The 22,913-nt window shown below is 40.4% G+C and overlaps 3 protein-coding genes across 8 annotated transcripts in view; 2 read left to right on the top strand and 1 right to left on the bottom strand.

Moving 5' to 3' along the window:
- The window catches only part of LOC306999562 (uncharacterized protein), an 825,164-nt gene that overhangs the window by 466,968 nt on the left and 335,283 nt on the right, over window positions 1–22,913 (top strand). The gene's annotated exons all lie outside the window — the stretch shown is intronic.
- LOC306999681 (uncharacterized protein) overlaps window positions 1–22,913 on the bottom strand; it is a 110,703-nt gene that overhangs the window by 82,136 nt on the left and 5,654 nt on the right. The window contains exon 3 of one of the 6 annotated variants that reach the window (XM_079614565.1): window positions 5,323–6,967. The exons of the other annotated variants lie outside the window; for them this stretch is intronic. Coding sequence (XP_079470691.1) covers window positions 6,871–6,967 — 97 coding nt within the window. The 3' untranslated portion in view covers window positions 5,323–6,870. Of the gene's footprint in view, window positions 1–5,322; window positions 6,968–22,913 lie in introns of those variants that run through there. 6 annotated transcript variants of the gene reach the window in all.
- Window positions 13,428–15,740, top strand: LOC307004905 (E3 SUMO-protein ligase ZBED1-like). Its single transcript, XM_079624484.1, has 2 exons — window positions 13,428–13,885; window positions 14,723–15,740. The coding sequence occupies exons 1-2, from the start codon at window positions 13,500–13,502 to the stop codon at window positions 15,381–15,383; spliced, it is 1,047 nt and encodes a 348-aa protein (XP_079480610.1). The 5' UTR covers window positions 13,428–13,499; the 3' UTR covers window positions 15,384–15,740.

Raw genomic sequence — 22,913 nt, 5'->3', positions numbered from 1 at the left:
GCCAAAACATCACATCTCTTGCCCTCTCTTTGCATTTGACAATTCCAAGATGTGATTCATGAACTCTTTTAAGCATGTCTGCTCTCAAGCTTTGTGGAACTACTATTCTCCAGTTCTTGAAGAGTAACCCATCGGAAACAGGTAAGTTCTTCTCTGTAAGTCCAGTACTTCCTTATGTCTGCTGGAACTTGTCTTATGTCGGCAGGCCATCCTGACTGAACTGCTTCCACGACTTTTTGCAACTCTTCATCTTCTGCTGTTGCTGTTCTGAATGTATTCTGCTTTTCCTTTGAGATTGGCAGACAAACAGACAAAGTGTGAACTTGTAACTCATCTTCCAGTAATTGTTCCGTTTGTTCTTTTAGATAGGCTCGACTCAGAGTGTCTGCAATGTACAATTCCTTTCCAGGCTTGTAGCTGACACGGAGATCATATAGCTGCAATCTCATCAGCATTCTCTGCAGTCTCGGAGGAGCTTTTTGGAGAGATTTTTTGAAAACTGTCTCCAAGGGCTTATGATCCGTCTCCATTTGTACTGTTTTTCCATAGACATACTGATGGAACTTCTCGCAGCCATAGACAATCGCTAGGAGCTCTTTTTCTATTTGGGCGTATCTTTTCTGACACTCCGTAAGAGACCTTGAGCCGAATGCCACCGGATGTCCTTCTTGCAGTAACACTGCTCCCAGACCTTCCGCGCTTGCGTCCACTGACAGCATTATCTCTTTGTTGACATCAAAGTACTTTAACACTGGGGCGTTGCTCACAAGTGACTTCAGTCTTTCAAAGCTCTTGTGTTGTTCTGTCTCCCAATGCCATGCTACATCTCCCTCTAGCAGTTTCCTCAATGGCGCGTTGATGTCTGACATGTTTGGAACAAACTTGGACAGATACTGAAGCAGACCTAAGAATCTCATTAGTGCAGCTTTGTCCTCTGGTTCTGGCATGTTCTGTATCGCTCTGACTTTCTCTTTGACTGGCTTCAAACCTTCTGCAGTTAGAATGTGTCCAACATAGCTGACTTCAGTCATTCTGATCTTGCACTTATTTTTATTCAACTTTAGGTTGATGTCTCTGATTCTGTCCAACAGCTGTCTTAGTCTCTTGTCGTGTTGTTCCATGTCTTCACCCCACACCAAAATATCATCCACTATGTTCACAACTCCATCTAAGCCTTCCAGTCTTTGTGCAATGCACTTTTGAAACACTTCTGGAGCTGACACTATGCCAAATGGAAGTCTCAAAAACCGGTATCTTCCAAAAGGAGTGTTAAAAGTACATAGTTTGGAGCTCTCATCATCCAAAGGCACTTGCCAGAATCCATGATTCGCATCAAGCACTGAGAAAACTTTAGCATTCGGCATCTCAGCTACTATTTCCTCAATCGTACGCAATGGATAATGTTCTCTCTTGATGGCTTTGTTAAGATCTTGTGGATCGATGCAAATCCTGAGTTTCTCCGGCTTCACTACAGTAACCATACTATTAACCCAATCAGTGGGCTCGGTTTGTTTCACAATGACTCCAAGATCTTCCATTCTTTTCAGTTCCATTTTGACCCGGTCCTTTAACGCAATGGGTACTTTTCGTGGTGCGTGAATGACTGGAGCAACATCTGGATTTAGCTGTATGTGATGCAGTCCTGGTACACATCCTAAACCAGTAAACACGTCTTGATATTCTCTCAGAATGTCAGTTTTGTCTTCGTTCTCTACTTTGTACACTCTTTTAATCAGTCCAAGTTTTGAACATGCTTCTCTTCCCAGAATTGCTGGTGAATCTTCATCTACAACTTGAAATTCTAGCTCAAACTCAGTGTCTTTGTAACCACATTTAAGCTTTACTTTACCCTTTGTCTCCATCGTGTGGCCAGAATACGTAACTAACGTGCAGTTTGACTTTTTTAAAGTTGTTGTCTTGTTAGAAGTTTTCTCAAAATCTTTAAATGACAACACGTTGCACTCTGCTCCTGTATCAAGCTTAAAGGTAAGTAGACAGTTGTTTATGCTGAATTCTTGTGTCCATTTCTTGGTTTCACTTTCCATTGTAGTGACTGTATTCATTGGTGTCAGCCATTTACTAGCTGTTTGCTCACTTCGTTCAATTTCAATGGTACCTATAAATAATTCAGCATCTTGTTGTTCTATCTCATGGACTTTTTTCTCAAATCTTCTTGGTTTGCCTTTTTGCTGTGGTGTTTTGCACATGCGGCTAAAATGATTCTTCCTTGAGCACTCATTACAAATTTTGCCATATGCTGGACACTTCCTTGGCTCATGTACATACCCACATCTCATGCACTCATCCTTCTCTTTCCCTGTGTGCTTGAAATTCGCTTGTCTGGTCGACTTTGTCTTCGTGATTTTGTTCACAGCCACTTCTGCTTCTTCATGCAGCACTTTCAGATGGCTTTGTGTTATTTCGTTTGCACGACAGATATCCACAGCCTTTGCTAGGTTCAAATCTGTTTCTCTGAGAAGCCTAGCTCTCACGGTGTCATTGTTAACACCACAGACAATGCGATCTTTAATCAAGTCATCATTTAATCTTCCGAATTCACAATCTTTTGCCTTATTTTTCAAGTCAGTCACGTATGCATCAATGGTTTCGTTCGGTCCCTGTGCTCTCGTGAAAAACATATGCCTCAGATATGTGATATTTTTTCTTGGCTCACAGTATTCTCTAAACTTGTCTTTGAGCACTTCAAAATCATCCACATCATCATCAAAGTCCATGGTATTAAATACCTTTATGGCATCATCTCCCGCCACGTGAAGAAATGTCGCAGATTTTACCTTGTCACTCTTTTCTGCAATGCCAGTTGCAATGAGATACAGATCAAACTTTTGAATCCACGTTCGCCAATTTTCCGCCAGATTTCCCTCAAAATCCAAACTGTTAGGAGGCTTTAACTGATCCATAGCTTTCTTCTGACACCATGTGATGTTTATTGGATTCACGTTTAGAATGATACACGGAGACAGGTTTCATGCGACTGGTATCTTTACTGAACTTTGTTATTCCCCTCTTTTACAGGTTACAACCCACCATGTCTTTAGACGGAGAGCGCCATCCTCAGGTAAGGAATAATAATACAATTCCCATATATCACAAAAGAGAGTGAGGAGAAATGGAATGTTGTTGTGAGGTTTGAAGAGCCAGGAGTGAAGAGTTTGGATTCATTAAAATTGATGAAAAATAATTAAGAATCAGGTTGGCAAGGTTAAATATGCTAGAATTCTAAATGATGGCTATTTATTAATTGGATGTAACTCTGAAGAGCAGATTGGAAGAGCTTTAATGTTGCAAGCTGTTGGGAGAGCAGTGGTAGTAAAGGTGGTGAAAGTGAAGAAGAAGTTTTATTTATATAGCACCTTTCCGTAGCTCAAGGTCGCTTTATATTGTACATTACAATACATTCACAAACCCGCACACACATTACAATAACATATAGTCACATTCTCAAGCTTTAATGTTGCAAGCTGTTGGGAGAGCAGTGGTAGTAAAGGTGGCAAAAGTGGGTGAACAAGGAAGTAAAGGAGTGATTTATGGGATTCCTTTAGCAATTGAGATGAAGGAGCTGGTTAAAATTTTATAAGAAAAGTGTGATTCTGTTCAGAATGAAAAGCGTTGGACCAAGACGGTTGAGAAAAAAGAAACTGAGTCAGTTTTGGTACAGTTCAGCACAAAATAGTTGCCTACAGAACTTTGTTAATATGAGATACGGGGTAAGAGAGTTCACTAATAAGCCAATAAGATGTTACAAGTGTCAGAAGTTTGGTCATGTAGCTAAATAGTATAAATGACTTAAAAGGTGTGTTAAATGTGGTGACTATGGGGAATGTGGAGAGGGGGTAAGACCTAAATGCTGTAATTGTGGAAGGGGACACAGTGCGGCCTACTGGGGATGTGAAGTAATGGGAAGGGAGACTGAGGCTGCATTCGAAATCTCATACTCAACGAGTAGGTACTTCATTTCAAGAAGTACTTACTTAACGAGCGCTAAAAGAGTAGGTACTTTATAGCCTGATCTCGTTAAGTATGAATGCGAACCGGACATCTGCCATGTTGACGTTATCATGTGACCTACGACACGTTATCCCAAGCGCAACAACTTATTTTGTGAATATTTTTAACTTTTACTAATGTGACCCACCGTTTTATCCTTAACGATATTATTTATTTATATTACGAAATCCCCAAATCTTGTTGTTAATTTATTTTATATCCAGAAAAAGTTACCCTTGGCTTAAATCTCCTTTATGTTTTCCTTTTTCTTGTTGAATTTGAGACTTGTTTCATCCCCCAGGCTTATAAATAACAAAAAATGCATTTGTTTAATTTAATATAATGCATTTTTCAAGAAAATATATATTAAGATATTCAACCTTGTCAATTCTTTTTTCCTGTGTATAAAATCTCATATTATGTGCGCAAACCCATGATATTTAGGTTAATTGTGTTTTTTTGTCATTATGATTGTTTATTAAAGATACAACCATGGTATCTTTCCCTGATCTTGTGTAAGTTCTGCAATAAAACTAATATGAGCGACAGGTGCACTAACACCTCATAGCATAGCGTTTGTAATGTCTGCACAAAGGAGACGTTGGGCAGCTACTCAAAGAAAAACTGTTCACAACGACAAAACATCTATAAACATCAATATAATCACACACAAAAAAAGAATTACACGCATTATATACATTTTAAATAATAGGAATTTCATCATCTGATCAATCTGAAGGATTTAGTGAGATTCTGGTGAGCTTGTAGAGCCTCTGATGATCAACACAAGAATGACACAGTTTGCAATAAAGGTGAATTTATTAACAAAGAGATATACAAGAGTAAAATATCACACTTACTAAATACTACTAAGGAAAGTGACTTAACTACTAACGAAAAATGACTAAACTACTAAGAAAATTTTATCAATAATTAAACAGATACTACAAACAACTACACAAATGGATGTTCACAATGAATGTTAAGTAGATGAGCAACAGATTGGATGAAGCAATTAGAAGTCAATTGTGGTCTTTCTAGATGCTGGTATGAAATAGTAAATAAGCATTTACTATGAATACAGATAATGTGTCTAATGTATCTATCTGTATATGCCGACCCTAGATACAGTCTCAAAAAAAACAAAAAAACATCTAACATAGCAACAAGCTATCCTGTAGCTCAAACAGTAGAGCGTTGGCGCTTGTAATGCTAAGGTCATGGGTTTGATTTCCAATGTATGTAAATGTAATTGTGCGCCCTGGAATCCAATGTATGGATAAAAGCGTCTGCCAAATGCGTAAGTAAATGTAGCAACAACCTAATGCCCAGTCGTGCAGCTCAGGTGTTGAATGCTGAAGTCTTCAACAGAAGCGGTTGAGCTGCTTGAAGGTCCATGCGGGTGAAGGTTTACTTGCAAGAGTATAACCTTGGTTGTGCTGTTGTTCCTTCCCTCTGTAGGTCAGAACCTCTACTACTGTAGTGGTGTGATTGGGTCGTTGCGTTCCAAGTGTCCCCCCATCACGTCCCACCTTTCCACCCTGTGGAGCTTGTGGATTTGTCCCAAAATACACAGTTAAATTAAACATTGTCTTTAGAACCTTGGAAATGCTTTATTTCCTTTCCAAACCTTTCTCAAAGTCCCTGCGGCAGCGTTCTGAACTTGTAGAGTCCAAACTTGATGTAAATTGGTTGGTTATCACCCAGATGTCCATTACTGTGTTAGTGGGTGAGATTACATTGGCTGTTATTCCAGGTGCCGTTTCCACTGTGAGCGCACAGTTCCCTGGATGAATACGGAGATATGTAGGACATGTTCCTTACAGTTTCCTGTCCCTTTTTGTGGTCCTAAACCAATGTGTAAAAAGATGTGTCTTTTTCTTAGGGTTCTTTGTTCCAACTGTGTTCTAGCCAGTTTGGGGGCCCTGGGCAGTCCATGGTCATTCACACCAAAGGAGTTGAGGTGAAAATCGGTGATTAGATTAGTGATCAACGGGTTTTTGATGTCGTCACCTCTGGCAGTCCTGATTACTATAGTCTTTTAGTTGTCTTTGAGGGTCCTATCACATCCTTTTGTCTTCTTAATCACAGTATGACAAAGAGACTCCTGTTGTGAAGTATGGACCTCTGCTGCCATCATGTCTGCTGTTCACTACATTAGGCATTTAAAAGCTCTATTGACAAAATTAAAACATGCAAAACTCAAAAAGCAAACAATATTTCATGTATTTTAGAACTAAAATGTATCCTGATTCAAGCAGAATGAGCATAAAATAAAAACGGTTGATAAAATGAGTAATGAGTTTAATCGATCATTACTTGAAGCAAAGCCAAAAATTAAGTAAAAGTGAATTAGACAGATCTCTCTCTTTACTGACTTATAAGAGCCAAATCCTCTCAAGAGAAGAAGAGAAGAAAAGAGTCCAGTTTCAAAGCTACATACATTTTTATGTTGTATTTGCATGGAAGAGTAGAAGTGGAAGATAAACTAGATGTTCTGATGAAAAACAACGAATATCAGATTCATTTCTCTCTCAGAGGTGTTATGGCCTCTTCTTTAGCTCCCTGAACTTCAAAGGTCTTTTCCAGTGTGAATTTTCAGGTGGTCTTTCAGTTCATCTTCTGTAGTAATGGACTTCCAGCACTGAAACACACACCACCGTGTCTTTTCTGCTGTAATATTGCGAATGAATCTTCTTCTTTGTGTGAATCGTCATGTTTGTGTTTCTTCAGGACTGATGCCCAATGAATCTGTTTACCGCACTGATCACAGTTAAATGGTCTTTCTTCAGAATGAGAAGATGTGTTTTCTGAGAGAAATCCTGAGCCGCTTCTTCCCAGTGTGAACTCTCATGTGAATCTTCAGCCTTGATTTACATGTGAAGCGTTTTTTACACTGAGGGCAGGAGACCGATTTATTGGCTTCTTTTTCCTTCCTTGTTCACGACGTCCATCAGGTCTATAAGAAACATTAAATCATGTGAGATTTAAAATGAGAGACACATATGAAATGAAAAGTGAAGCTCAAAGTCAAGATCACTGAGTATAATAGTCATTTTAATCCCATCAAATCTGGTCAACAACTGCTGAGCTCGATTATGATCTATTTTAATGTCATGAAGATGATTTGTGTTATAAATCACTAGTTTGGTCATGAAACTCTAGATGCAGGCTTGACATATGATCTGTGAGAAATCACAGTTTCCAACACGACAATCTCAATATTACAATCTCAATATTAGTGAACAAAAACAATTTCTAAAGCTAGGTCTTCTAAACAGTAGATCGCTTACACCTAAGGCGGTTATTGTAAATGAACTTCACCTTACTAAAACCTAGCTTAAATCGAATGATTATTCCGTCTTAATGAGTCCACTCCACATGATACTGTTATAAGCATGAGCCCCGTCTGATTGGTCGTGGCGGCGGTGTTGCAACAATCTATAGAGATATTCTTAATGTTACTCAGAAAACAGGTCCCAGGTTTAATTTGTTTGAAGTACTTGTGCTAAATGTGACGCTCTTAGATGAACGAAATCCCTATTATCTCTAGCCTTGGCTACTGTATATAGACCTCCAGGGCCCTATGCGGAATTCCTAAAAGAGTTTGCAGATTTTCTCTCAGATCTATTGGTCAGTTTTAAAGCAATAATTGTTGGAGACTTTAATATACTTTATATATAGACTTGAATATGCTTTAAGATAACACAAATGATGCATTAGGGGCTGCGTTTACAGATCTACTAAACTCCTTTGGGGTCAAGCAAAATGTCAGTGGTCCCACTCAGTCTTAATCATACTCTAGATTTAATTATATCATATGGAACCGACCCAACTAGGGATGCAAATTATCGATTAATTCATTAATCATTAATTGATTGCCTTATCGATCGATTAACGATTAACTGATAAGCGGCTATTTTCCTGAGAATGTACATTTCTCACGGTATCAACAGTGTCTTTAACATAAAAACCAAAATATTGCTTATATACTGAACAAAAATGCATGTTATATTGCTCAAATGATGTTTTATTGTAACAGTTGGGATACGGTACAGAATGGCATTTATGTAGTTTAACAAAATAAATTATGCACAGAAAATTAAAATACATAAAAAATAATTGTGCACTGGCACACCTGTTGCAAACATTAAGCAACATAAAATAAATGTTAAATAAAAATCTATATGGGTAGGCTTAGCCTAAACTATATTAAGTCTACATAATAATCTATCTGGTAAACTTGAAAAACTTGAAACATTAGCAGCACTTATACAATGCTTGGTCTGAGAAAGGTAACAGTAAGATTACTAGACCTGGAAACTTCAAATATAGAACTGAAGGGATGTCAATTTTCACAAATTTCCATGATCGATCGTAATTTAAATTAATGATCAATTATGCGTCTGCTGCAGTGCATATGGCCAACAGCATGACAGGGTTTGCTCAAAACGCTATGTTACTCACCAAATGAACGAGAATGTTTTTTTATCCAAATGAAGGGCTAGTAGGATTGTAAAATGTTTCGATGTGAATGATAATTAAATTAAATTAATTATTTAATAATCAAATATAACGACTAATAATACAACGTGTGCCTCAGATGCGTGCTTGCAGAGACGTGCACTGAAACGCACTGAAAACGGCAACTAAACCCAATGAATTCACAACGATTTAATAAAATAGTGTTCTGATGTTATGTAATATGACAGTCCCAAATTAATCATCGTTATTATTAGTCGTGCATTAATGCTGCTTGAGCGGCGCGCGCTGAATGAATAACCGTTGAGCACTTTGCTAGCGCGTTATTTATCTCAAAGAAGCGCAATCTATATGAGATTAGTCAGATATATACAAAATAAACATAATATTACAAATGATATCTGCACAAAATGACGTGAATGCACAAGTGAATTTGAGTTACGTGCCATTCAGAATGACTCATGTTGTGGACGCGCTCTTCCTGGAACAACGCGACACGGCAACTAAACCCAAATACTTCACAATGTTTTATTACACTATTGTTCTCTTTATAATGTTATGTAATATGACAGTCCCAATAGTCATTATTAGTCGTGCAGTGCCGTTTGAGCTGCGCGCGCTAAAGATCATGCTTCAACAATTCTTATTAACCAAATGCATCCAATATAGGCTATGAGATAAATCAGATATAGATACACATAATACACATAATAAACGTACACATAATAAACTATTACAACTTACATTTGCACAAAACAAAAGGCTGCGAATGCACACGCAAACTTATAGTCATGATGAAGGTGTAAAATAGTCCCAAACATAACTCCGGCGCGCTCGCTTGTGTTTCGCGGTTGAGCAGCACGCACGCGCATGAACCTGCTTAATCGATGATCGATAAGTTTGATCGATTAATGTATTATCGACAATTAATCGATAATCGATTAATTGTTTGCATCCCTAGACCCAACCGATATAGATATTATACCGCAAAGTGATGATGTCACTGATCATTACATGGTAACATACTACGTACTGCTGAAATGTGTCATGTCGCGCCGCGTTATCAACCAGGCAGAACAATCCTTCCAACCACTGTAGATAGATTCTTGAATAGCTTACCTGATCTATCACAGCTCCTCAGTGAACCCAAACAAACAGATGAACTAGAGGAAATGACTAGCAGTATGAGCACAAGTTTCTCTAGTACTTTAGAAACTGTTGCACCAATTAGATTAAAAAAAGGTTAGAGAGAAAACTAAAGCTCCATGGTACAACAGTGCTACGCATGTTATCAAGAGAGAAACTCGTAACTTAGAGCGCAAATGGAAACAAACTCATTTAGAGGTCTTTAGAATCGCGTGGAAAGACAGTATGTCACGTTATAAAAAGGCTCTAAAAGCAGCCAGGGCTGAGCATCTCCGCAATCTAATAGAAAATAACCAAAATAATCCAAGGTTTTTATTTAACACCGTGGCTAGACTAACAAATAAACAGGCATCGCCTAAGCAAAATATTCTGTTACAGTGTAGTAGTAATGATTTCATGAATTTCTTCACTGAGAAAATAGAAAGCATCAGAAACACAATTGAAAATACACAATCATTGATGGTGTCTTATGATTCAGCCTCAATTATCGTCCCTCAAGAAAAACAACTACAGCGCTTTACAACTATAGGACAGGAAGAGCTTAATAAACTTATTGCATCTAAACCAACAATATGTTTATTAGATCCAATACCCACTAAACTACTGAAAGAAGTGTTACCTGTAGTGGAAGAGCCTCTTCTCAATATTATTAACTCGTCTTTATCTTTAGGTCATGATCCAAGAATATTTAAGCTGGCAGTTATAAAGCCACTCATTAACCCTCTGAGGTCGGCAAACGCGCGGGCGCGTTTTGCTCGTTTTTTTTTACATAGCAGCAAAATAGACCTAAAATACTCTGTCAGTTTTGGTCATACAGCCTTAAGAAATATGAAAAAATAAGCTGTTAAATGTCTACTTTTTTATGTGTCCACTTACAATCGAAATAAAACATTGTGCTTTTGTAAAATAAAGAAAGTAAACAGGGAGTGCTTTATGCCTCTCCGTCTCCGTGAACTTTTTTTCTGAAGCAGTTCTCTAAACTCAAACAAAACTCAGCGAATACTATTCACTCAGACATGAGCTATATATCTCTATAATCATTTAAGTGTGTAGTTTTAAATTATCTAATTCAAAACTAAAACAAATATTCTCTGTTTATGTAATCTATATATAAAGAGTGAGAGATCAGCCGTTCTCATTATCGTTCTGGCATCTCATTACTCTGCTAATGTGACACGCCCATCGAGAGCGCGCCGCTATTCAGATGCAGATCTAAAGCAACACATGCAAACCAGTCAACTCCCACAACAGCTGGATAACACACTCGCTGTGAGGAATAATAATATTGTGATAATCCTGGAAATTTTACCTCAAACGTGCTGGAGTAGCCGAACAACGGATCCAGCTGCAGATCATCAGTAAGTGCTTTGTTCTAATCGCGATATGAACTGGTGTCTGTAAACCGCAAAAGACTGTTTAAATTTGAATCGCGTTTCTGTGTTTGAATGAATGAATGAACGGCACATAGGCATGTTGTTTAGCTACTACAGCTCGCGCGTGTCTGTGTGTGAATGAATATCGCTTTTAGCAAACTATCTATATTGCCTACTGAGATGAGTAAAAATCGACTGAATACGTTGAAATAAAATTTGTCTTTGTATAAGCAACATATTAAACTGCAAATTAACATTTATGCCCTAGGCTAATATATATTATAAAAGACAATATGTTACAGACTAAATATGAAAGACAACATTTCGTTTTGGATAGATTATAAAGTTTTTACTGCCACATCAAAACCTAATTTACGAGGTGCAAACAAAATCTTAAAATATCAATATAAGCCTTCTCTTTAAATTATTTTTGTGTTTTATTAGTGACAAATTTGGGGAGAGGATAGCCTACATCCAAAACTTTCTGAAAATACGAATGAGAATTAACTGCACAATTACTAGAAATGTTTACCTTGGATATTATACAATTTGCAAGCATACACAGTTTGTGGAAAAATACACTTTTTTCAAGATGTTTCCAACTCTGAACCAATTCTGTAGTTATATATATATATATATATATTAGGGCTGAACGATATTCGATTTTAACATCGACATCGCGATGTGCGAGTGAGCGATAGTCACATCGCCGGAACATGCGATGTGAAGGGTAGTAGCACCAGCGGGAGATATTACGCGCTTCAAGAGGCGCGCGCGCGCGGTCTCTTGCTCTCTCTCCCTCGTGCACGCGCTGCGCGGTTTGGAGCACAGTCTCTGTCTCGCGGGCGCGCTCGCTCTAGATTCCGGAGATTTTAACTAATTCGCGGGCATCAGTGAGCCGCTATCAATATGCGGGAGACTCCCGGAACTTCCGGGAGACTTGGGATGTCCGTATCTATAATAATATCGCCATTAGAATTATTGATTTTTCATTAGGCTATTTTTTTGGTGCTCCCTCAGCTCTTGATGGGAGCGGCGACGCTGACAGAGGCGGTAAAGCTGCTGTTTAAATGTGTTCGGCTTTTCTGTTTACAGATGTTCTCTAATCTGTTTAGAAGATTTAATACAAAATATATTAAAGTTTTATATCATTTTGCTTATTTCATATGATTATGATGACCAACACCAACACTGTTTTACTTTGGCACTTTGGCTAAGAAAAGTTGACTTAAAAGATTGTGAACCAAAATGCTTAAGTTGTTTTATAAAAAATATATTTATTTTAAGTTATATTGTTGTAAATCAATCAGGGGGTTGGTGTAAAGCTGCTGTTTTATTTAAAAATGTGTTCTGCTTTTGTGTTTACAGAAATGTTCTAATTTTGGAATAAAATATTAAGTGACCTTTTTGTCACTTGTAATGAAGCTTGCTTATTAGTGAAATTATTAATATCATAAAATGGTAATTATTGTCTTTAGCCTAGAGTTATGGCTCTCAATATCGCAATATATATCGTTGGGGAAAAAAATATTGCAATGTAATTTTTTTCCAATATCGTGCAGCCCTAATATATATATATATATATATATATGTATGTATGTATGTATGTATGTATGTGTGTGTATATATATATATATATATGTGTGTGTGTGTGTGTATGTATGTATATATTAGGGCTGTCAAAAATAGCGCGTTAACGACGTTAATTAGTTGTTTGTTGTTAATTACGTCAATTTTTTTAACGCATTTCACGCATGCGCAGTGTGACAAATTATTCAAGTCAGGAAAGTGGTTGGGAGCTAGAGGCGAGATGGAGCAAGGTGAGCAAAGTGGGCCTATTGACGGATTCAAATATAAAAAGAATGATGATGGTACAGTTAACAAGTACAAGGTTATTTGCAAGATTTGTAACAAGGAGTTTCAATTTCACCGGAGCTGTTCAAGCTTGAGGTACCATGTCAACGCCAAACATGCGTTTGCTGGGCCGTCAGGTTCAGCGAGTGGTTTGCGCCAGACCGCGCTGAATTTTCGCAGGCCATTAACAAAATCAACTTCAGATAATTTGACCAACACAATAGCAAAATGGATTGCAAAGGATTGTAGACCCATTAGCATTGTAGAAGACTCAGGTTTCCTTGATGTTTTGCGAGTGGCGTCTCAAGACTCATCCTATAAGCCACCGTCAAGAGCCACAGTTATGACGAAAATCCACGAGCTCTATGAAAACGAAAAAGAAAAAAGGAAAGAGGTCTTGGCTCAAGTAAATCATATAGCCCTGACAGGCGACCATTGGACATCAGTGAGTAACAACAATTACCTCGGAGTAACTGCACATTTCATCAGTGACATGTGGGAACTGAAGTCTTTTGCGCTGACTATATTAAAAACTGTCATTTTGCGGAGGCTTGTAAAGAACAGTTCCTGTCTGTTGCACGTAAGTGGGACATCGAGGGAAAGACGACAACCATTGGGACTGACAGTGCACGCAACATGGTTGCCGCAATTCGACTTACGCGCTATGAACACTTGAACTGTGTCGCTCACATGGTGCAGAGAAGCGTCACAGTGAGTCTTGCTGACAGCGGCTTTGTAAATGCTTTGGCCAAGGCTCGCAAAGTTGTCGGTCATTTTAAGCACAGCCCAGCAAATGCTGCGGAGCTTCAATCACAACAAGTCAGCCTGGGAAAGAAGCAAGAGCCATTGATCCAGGATGTTCCAACACGTTGGAATTCGACGCTGGAAATGGTCAAGCGCGTGAGCAGAAATAAAGAGGCTGTCATCGCAACCCTGGACAATCAGGAGCACAAACTCGTTTTGCCGACCGCAGCAGAGTGGGATAAACTGCAGAGGCTGGAGACACTTCTAGAGCCATGCAGGTAAATCAGTCTGTAACTTATCAAATAACATTGCTTTGATTATTTTCTGGAATGAATTAAACCAAGTCAAATATCAATAACATGTATGTATGCAGGGTGCGATTTGTGAAAAAAAAAAAACGGGGATGTTTTGAAACATTTTTATTCATAAAAATAAATCATGCAACATGAACTTTATCACTGCATTTGCAGGAATTGTAAAATCTTTTTTCTTATTAACTCATGAAGTAGCCTAACGCAATATTTTTACTCTAATAGCTTATCTTTCCCCACAATCTTTCCACAGAACTGTGATCATGCAATAACGTTAACTTTACATCGTGATGCTGAGCTACAGTGAAATGATAGAAAAGACACATGCATTATCTGTGTTAGCAATTCGCATCATTCGCGTGAACTGGACGCGCGAATGAGGCTATAAGCCCCGCGCCGCGCTAAACGCCTCATTCGCGCCGCAGGACCTCTAGACGTGCGTAAACGCGTCTTTACATTGACTTAACATTGAAATCACTCGCGCCAGACGCTCAAGATTGAGTGAGTAATCATTTTAAAATAAAATTTACTTTAATCAAACCACGGATCCGTGATAAGTTTTGTGATCCGTCTCGCCGTTAGTGTAGTAGCACTGATCACTTTAGTTTGAGGGGGGGGGGGATACAAATAATTAAGCAGAGGCAGGTATACATTGACCAGAAAGGGGGAAATCCCACGCATCCCCCCCTGGCAAATCGCACCCTGCATGTATGTAAAAAATAATAATGATTATAATAATAATATGTTGACCACTGTTCTAATAATACATTGTCTCTGTGTGCATGTGTGTGTTTGTGTGCGTAGGTATGTAACTGAGCTCCTGGGTGGAGAGGCCTATGTCTCCTGTTCTGTGGTACTACCTTCTCTCTGCCACTTGCGTCTCAAGATGGAAGCCTGTGATGAGGACCCTGCATATGTGGTGAGATTCAAGACCAAGTTCAAGGAGGACCTAGCATCCCGTCAAGAACAGCTCAACAATGCATGGCTCCAGATTGCTACAGTTTTGGATCCTCGTTTCAAAGACTTGAAATGCCTGCCCAAGACAGACAGGGAAGAGGTGTGGACCACACTTGAAGGGATGCTGCAACAAGAATCACCCAGAAAGTCTTCACAGACACATGATGATGGGCCACCCAGGAAGAAAATCAGCCTTCTGCAAATGGGCTCAGATTCAGAATCGGAAGACGAAGAGGTCCAACCTGCCATACAGAGGTACAGAGCAGAGCCCACCATTAAATTGGAGGACTGCCCCTTGAGGTGGTGGGCATCTCATTCAGGAGCCCATGAGAAGCTGGCCTCACTAGCTCACAAATATCTAGCCACTCCTGCAACCACTGTTCCCTGTGAACGACTTTTCTCAGTTGCTGGTCACATTGTGAACAAGAAAAGGTCAGCTTTACTTTCAGAAAATGTGAACAAGTTAGTTTGCCTCAGCAACTGGCTGAAAGATGATGAAGCTCAGTAGATTTGAAAGGTGATGTTCAAACAAAAAGACCAGTTTCAGTGCAACATGTTATAGTAGTTAGCAACTGGATTTTTGAGCAACTGGATTAAAGAATGGAGGAAAAGGTAAAAGATTGTTCTTTGGTTTGATTTAAAAAGTTTTATTGAAAATGTTTTTTTCCACATAAAAACGCAACAGATGACTCAAGTTGTGCAAAAATGTGGTAGGCCACTGATTTGACTACATTTATTGCTTTCTGTTCAATTGAATACTGTAAATTGTACATCCTGGTTAAGAGGAATGCCAAAGAGGAAGGGATGGGACATTACAAAGACAAATATTATGGTGTGTAGTATGTTTCAGCTTGATTTAACCTTGATTTCCACCATTATTTGGCTGTGTTAATAAACAGACATAATATGAAAATTATGTATCTGTGTCCTGTTATTTATCTTTTGGTATGCATTTCAGACAAAAAAAATGGTTAGGATTCAGGTATAATTGCAAATAGTGATTAATCCTGATTAATCCACTGAAAATTCTGATTAATTTGATTAAAATTTTTAATCATTTGACAGCCCTACTATATATATATATGTGTGTGTGTGTATGTGTTGTCTTTGCATTCTATCTTGTGGCTCAGTGACACCTATGAATTGCTCATTAGTATGCAGCATTAGCAGGTCTTTGTCTTCAGGTGTGAATGAGGACATTATTCATGACCTTGTTGGATCATTCACGCCCACCTGCATATTGCCTTTCCAAACAAAAAGTGTCTTACAAAATTTAAATCAATCTATTGTTTAATATGAAAGATTAGCCCGGATGATTTTCAGATCATTTTAAAGTAAACACTTTAGCCGACAACATCCATTAGTCACAAGTATTGTGGGAATATGTGAAGTTGGTCGTTTGTGGTCTTATATCAGAACATTTAAGTTTGAGTTTTTTGAATAACCACGCATAAATAATATTCTCTCAAAAATGCAAACATGTACATACATGTTGCTCACATATTATGATAGCCATGTTCATGCTAAATATAGTGTAATTACACCTTTGCCATTAATATGTTTATAAGCAACTGAAAAAAATACAAATATCAGGTCATGTCAAAACATCTCAAGGACCCCAAAAACACCTTAGACCCCAGAGGGTTAAGAAACCACAATTAGATCCAAATAACCTAGCAAATTACAGACCCATTTCAAATCTCCCATTTATGTCTAAAATACTAGAAAATAGGGCTGTAACGATTAATCGCGATTAATCGAAATCCAAAATAAAAGTTTATGTTTACATAATATATATATGTGTGTATTGTGTATAATTATTTTGTATATATTAATACACACACATGCATGTATATATTTGAGAAATATTTGCATTTATATACAGCATATATATTTTTATATGATTTATATTATATATAAATAGAACTATTTTATATATAAATAACACATTTTTATTAAATATATACATGCATGTGTGTGTATTTATATATACAAAATAATTATACACAATACACACACATTTATTATGTAAACACAAACTTTTATTTTGGATTTCGATTAATCGCGATTAATCGTTACAGCCCTACTAGAAAAAGTTGTGTCCGCTCAATTGTGCTCTTTCTTGCAAGAAAACGATATCTATGAAAAATTTCAGTCAGGATTCAGGCCACATCACAGCACAGAAACTGCCCTGGTTATAGTGTTAATTTCGTCAGACGAGACGAGACGAAATATGTTCGTCAACGACCTTTTTTTCCATGACTAAGACGAGACGATGACGAGACTGCACCACTGTTCAAAAACGCTGACTAAGACTAAATTAACATGCATAATTGTTGACGAAAAAAGACGAGACGAAAATGTTTTGCATAAAATAAAAACTAAGATAAAATCGCTCTTAATTTTCGTCTACAATCGTCTCTGCTTTTTCATCACCTTTAAAATATTCCGAATGAGTTCGGGCTGTTGCTCAAGTAACGTTACGAAGCTGTGGTGTTTTGGCACATACATTATGCAGGTTACGATTGTATTGCTTCTACTAAAGAAAATAATGCGCTCCGTCTACGGTTAGAATCCTGTGTGTGCGATCCATGGCAACGCTCTGTTTTTCATGGCAACGGTGTGTTATACTTAGCAGCGCATTCTACATTAGAATTCAACCAAGCCATGTAATATATATATATATTTTTTTAAACATACGCACAGAGTGTTACATAAAATGGTGTGTGCGTAGAAATAATTCGTCCACACGCCGCTCAAAAAAACAAAAACAATCCTGAGCGCAAGTCCACCGTCTAGCACTGGGCAGGCTTTGTGTGTTAAATTATATTTCCTGTCGCTGCGCAGGCTTTTTTATTGTCCACGACAGCCTAATAACCTTTTTCTTTAAAGGCTTAGGTTATGTCCCGTTGACCGGTCCGTAGGGGTGGGCGCTATACCGGTATGAACGTGACAACCGGTATTATGTTGTGCCATGATATGGATTTTGCGATACCGAGAATACCGGTTGATATTCATAAATTCAAAATTTGTAGTTATATTGTTTTGTTCAATTTGGTGCTCTTTTACAACTTTTAACACTACTAATGACGACACAGAATCGAGGCTGTACTGAACGTTTAACCTTCTCCTCTACTGTGTCCAACTCGCGGGATACACAGGAATTAATAATCAAACATCGAGAGCATGGTAACAGTCCAAGTTAATAGAGCACAAACCCGCCTCCTTAAACGCAACAGCAAGAAAGCGCGCATATTTGCAAACGCGTGAGATTTAACAGAGCTGCCAATGCATTCCTCGCGCCGCAAGAATTTTTTACGCGCCGCAGGAATTTTTTACGCGCGTAACGCGTCTTTGCATTGACTTAACATTGAAATCACTCGCGCCTGACGCGCCCGGTGTGAACGCACCATACACTTTCACACGCCACACATCCATTTCCTCACGCACAGAAAAATCGCGAAGCAAAGAGGACACGGAGACCGACAGACAAGACCGAGCAGGTTACTTATGATATACAAAGTCTCAGCTCTCAGATTCTGTCAATTTTATTACGAAATTCAAACAATATTTTTTCCCGCTTGTAAATGTGACGTGACATATCCTATAGTGCATCAGTTCAAGCGGCACGTGAACCGGTCATCTCTAGGCTACTATAGTAAATAAACACGAATGAACAATGTTGAGAGATACATACAATTCCTCATACTCATACATAATATTGATCAATCAGTGTTTTTCAACTGCGGAAAGAGGTCAATAACAGCTGGAGAACAATTATGTCATAACATTTACCTCAGGAAAGCCATTTAATGACCATATATAGAACGTTAGTTGGCTAGAAAAAAGAGCTATATAGGGTATTTTGCTAAATATGTGCACTATATTACATATTTATTATATTTTTTTTTACGTCATTAAATATTGTTATAATAAACGCATTATATTTAATTTGAGTTATTTTTAACCTTAATTTATAGGCTACCAGCTGATATATCAAATCACAAGAATTGAATTGAAATCGTGAAATTTGTGTCAAGCAGTAATACAAAACCATAGCTTACCAGAAATTGTAGGTACCACGTAGCCTAAACATTGTACCCCATTAAATTGTAAAAGATTTTTAATTTTTTATGTCCAATGTAATCCCTCACCTTTTTCCAGTTATATAGGGTTTAAATGCATATTTTGCCTGTCATTTAACTAAGGTGGAAATGTGATTCCAAATTTTTTTTCTCATATCGCGATATAATATCGATATCGTCCGGACATCAAAAAATATCGTGATATGTATTTTTGCTCATATCGCCCACCCCTACCGGTCCGTTGCATTACGATTAAAAGCAGTATCAATACAATCACAAATGTGATGTGCAGTCAAAGTTCGAGTGTATGCGCTGTTTAAACGAGTGTTCTCACTGATACACTTGTTGTGATTCGCGGAGTTCTGACAAGTTTTATAGTCTTGATATTGTTTCTTATTCAAAAGTGGTGACTGAAAAAACTCAGCACACCCAACCTGAAACCTCCTCCCGTGCCTTTGTAACTTGTCAGTCAGAGTCTTTAGATGTTTATCAGAAATAATCTCAGTAATAATGTGTTAAAAAAAAAGAATTTTCTGCGTGAAGAGACGCCTCGACGCCCGCGAAGAGAAGACTCAACACCCGTGAAGAGACGACTCGACGCCCGTGAAGAGAAGACTAGACGCCCGTGAAGAGACGACTAGACGCCCGTGAAGAGACGACTCGACGCCCGTGAAGAGACGACTCGACGCCCGCGAAGAGAAGACTCGACGCCCGCGAAGAGAAGACTCGACGCCCGCGAAGAGAAGACTCGACGCCCGCGAAGAGAAGACTCGACGCCCGCGAAGAGAAGACTCGACGCCCGTGAAGAGAAGACTCAACACCCGTGAAGAGAAGACTCAACACCCGTGAAGAGACGACTCGACGCCCGTGAAGAGACGACTCAACACCCGTGAAGAGACGACTCGACGCCCGTGAAGAGAAGACTCGACGCCCGTGAAGAGAAGACTCGACGCCCGTGAAGAGAAGACTCAACACCCGTGAAGAGACGACTCGACGCCCGTGAAGAGACGACTCGACGCCCGTGAAGAGACGCCTCGACGCCCGCGAAGAGAAGACTCGACGCCCGTGAAGAGACGACTAGACGCCCGTGAAGAGACGCCTCGACGCCCGCGAAGAGAAGACTCGACGCCCGCGAAGAGACGACTCGACGCCCGCGAAGAGAAGACTCGACGCCCGCGAAGAGAAGACTCGACGCCCGCGAAGAGAAGACTCGACGCCCGCGAAGAGAAGACTCGACGCCCGTGAAGAGAAGACTCGACGCCCGTGAAGAGAAGACTCAACACCCGTGAAGAGAAGACTCAACACCCGTGAAGAGACGACTCGACGCCCGTGAAGAGACGACTCGACGCCCGTGAAGAGAAGACTCGACGCCCGTGAAGAGAAGACTCAACACCCGTGAAGAGAAGACTCAACGCCCGTGAAGAGACGACTCGACGCCCGTGAAGAGACGACTCGACGCCCGTGAAGAGAAGACTCGACGCCCGTGAAGAGAAGACTCGACGCCCGTGAAGAGAAGACTCAACACCCGTGAAGAGAAGACTCAACACCCGTGAAGAGACGACTCGACGCCCGTGAAGAGAAGACTCGACGCCCGTGAAGAGAAGACTCGACGCCCGTGAAGAGAAGACTCAACACCCGTGAAGAGACGACTCGACGCCCGTGAAGAGACGACTCGACGCCCGTGAAGAGACGCCTCGACGCCCGCGAAGAGAAGACTCGACGCCCGTGAAGAGACGACTAGACGCCCGTGAAGAGACGACTAGACGCCCGTGAAGAGACGACTAGACGCCCGTGAAGAGACGACTCGACGCCCGTGAAGAGAAGACTCGACACCCGTGAAGAGACGACTCGACGCCCGTGAAGAGAAGACTCGACGCCCGTGAAGAGAAGACTCGACGCCCGTGAAGAGAAGACTCGACACCCGTGAAGAGACGACTCGACGCCCGTGAAGAGAAGACTCGACGCCCGTGAAGAGAAGACTCGACGCCCGTGAAGAGAAGACTAGACGCCCGTGAAGAGAAGACTCGACGCCCGCGAAGAGAAGACTCGACGCCCGCGAAGAGAAGACTCGACGCCCGTGAAGAGACGACTCGACGCCCGTGAAGAGAAGACTCGACGCCCGTGAAGAGAAGACTCCACACCCGTGAAGAGACGACTCGACGCCCGTGAAGAGAAGACTCGACGCCCGTGAAGAGAAGACTCGACGCCCGTGAAGAGAAGACTCGACGCCCGTGAAGAGACGACTCGACGCCTGTGAAGAGAAGACTCGACGCCCGTGAAGAGAAGACTCGACGCCCGTGAAGAGAAGACTCAACACCCGTGAAGAGACGACTCGACGCCCGTGAAGAGACGACTCGACGCCCGTGAAGAGACGACTCGACGCCCGCGAAGAGACGACTCGACGCCCGCGAAGAGAAGACTCGACGCCCGTGAAGAGAAGACTCGACGCCCGTGAAGAGAAGACTCAACACCCGTGAAGAGACGACTCGACGCCCGTGAAGAGAAGACTCGACGCCCGTGAAGAGAAGACTCGACGCCCGTGAAGAGAAGACTCAACACCCGTGAAGAGACGACTCGACGCCCGTGAAGAGACGACTCGACGCCCGTGAAGAGACGACTCGACGCCCGTGAAGAGAAGACTCAACACCCGTGAAGAGACGACTCGACGCCCGTGAAGAGAAGACTCGACGCCCGTGAAGAGACGACTCGACGCCCGTGAAGAGAAGACTCGACGCCCGTGAAGAGAAGACTTGACGCCCGTGAAGAGAAGACTCAACACCCGTGAAGAGACGACTCGACGCCCGTGAAGAGACGACTCGACGCCCGTGAAGAGAAGACTCAACACCCGTGAAGAGACGACTCGACGCCCGTGAAGAGACGACTCGATGCCCGTGAAGAGACGCCTCGACGCCCGACGATATTGCCTTAAATTAATACATGAATAACTAACTGTGTTTTTTATTAACTAATTTTATTGTATTTCTATGTACATTTCTGAAATGCACTTTCTGTAAAGCTGCTTTGAAACAATATGTATTGTGAAAAGCGCTATACAAATAAATTAGAACATGCTCGCGAACAGATTCAAGCTTACGCACCTGTTGCTATGACAGCAAGTCCAGGATGAGCGTCGAAGAACCAAACAATCCAAGATCATGCTAAATCGCCAACAATCAAATCCAGCGAACTGAGTTAGCGACGTACAAAGAACGGGCACCTGATGTGAGATTTAAATACAGCCACTGCTCTTAGGGATGCACCGATACCGATACCAGTATCGGGTATCGACTCGATACTGAGCTCATGTACTTGTACTCGTACTCGTAAAATGCCCCGATACCAACAACCGATACCAGGCAGCGTGTGTATTGTGTACAGTGTTTGTGTCCAGACAAAGAAACACTGAAAACAAAAAAATTATAATGGGGATAAAAAAAGAAGGCTGTTTATGAAGTAAATATATCTTAGTATTGAAATATTAAACAGAATATAGTAACGCCTATATAGCTGTGGCGCGCGAACTGATAAGAGGAAACCGCGCAGTGGATTGAGCGCGCCGCGGCACAGGCGCGCGAGCTGGTCGAGCTCATCAGACGTCAGTGGAAAGTTTCATTCGGACGACAATGGCAAAGAAAGTAAAACGAGGCATGTAGCTTATTATTAACGATAACTGATCAGAGAGAGAGAGAGAGAGAGAGAGAGAGAGAGAGAGAGAGAGAGAGAGAGAGAGAGAGAGAGAGAGAGAGAGAGAGAGAGAGAGAGAGAGAGAGAGAGAGAGAGAGAGAGAGAGAGAGAGAGAGAGAGAGAGAGAGAGAGCGCACTTCTGTTGAATGCTCTTGATTGCTGATTGTTCACTCAGCACGTGTTATTTGGATTAAAACTAAATCGTATATTTAAGTAAAACATGAACTGTTACCTTATTTATGTTTAACGAGTGGTTGCCTGCATTATTA

Source organism: Phoxinus phoxinus (assembly GCF_949152265.1).
Source record: "Phoxinus phoxinus genome assembly, chromosome: 1".
NCBI classification, from domain to species: domain Eukaryota; kingdom Metazoa; phylum Chordata; class Actinopteri; order Cypriniformes; family Leuciscidae; genus Phoxinus; species Phoxinus phoxinus.
The sequence above is the reverse complement of the archived record's forward strand: the minus strand, read 5'-3'. Positions and strand labels throughout refer to the sequence as shown.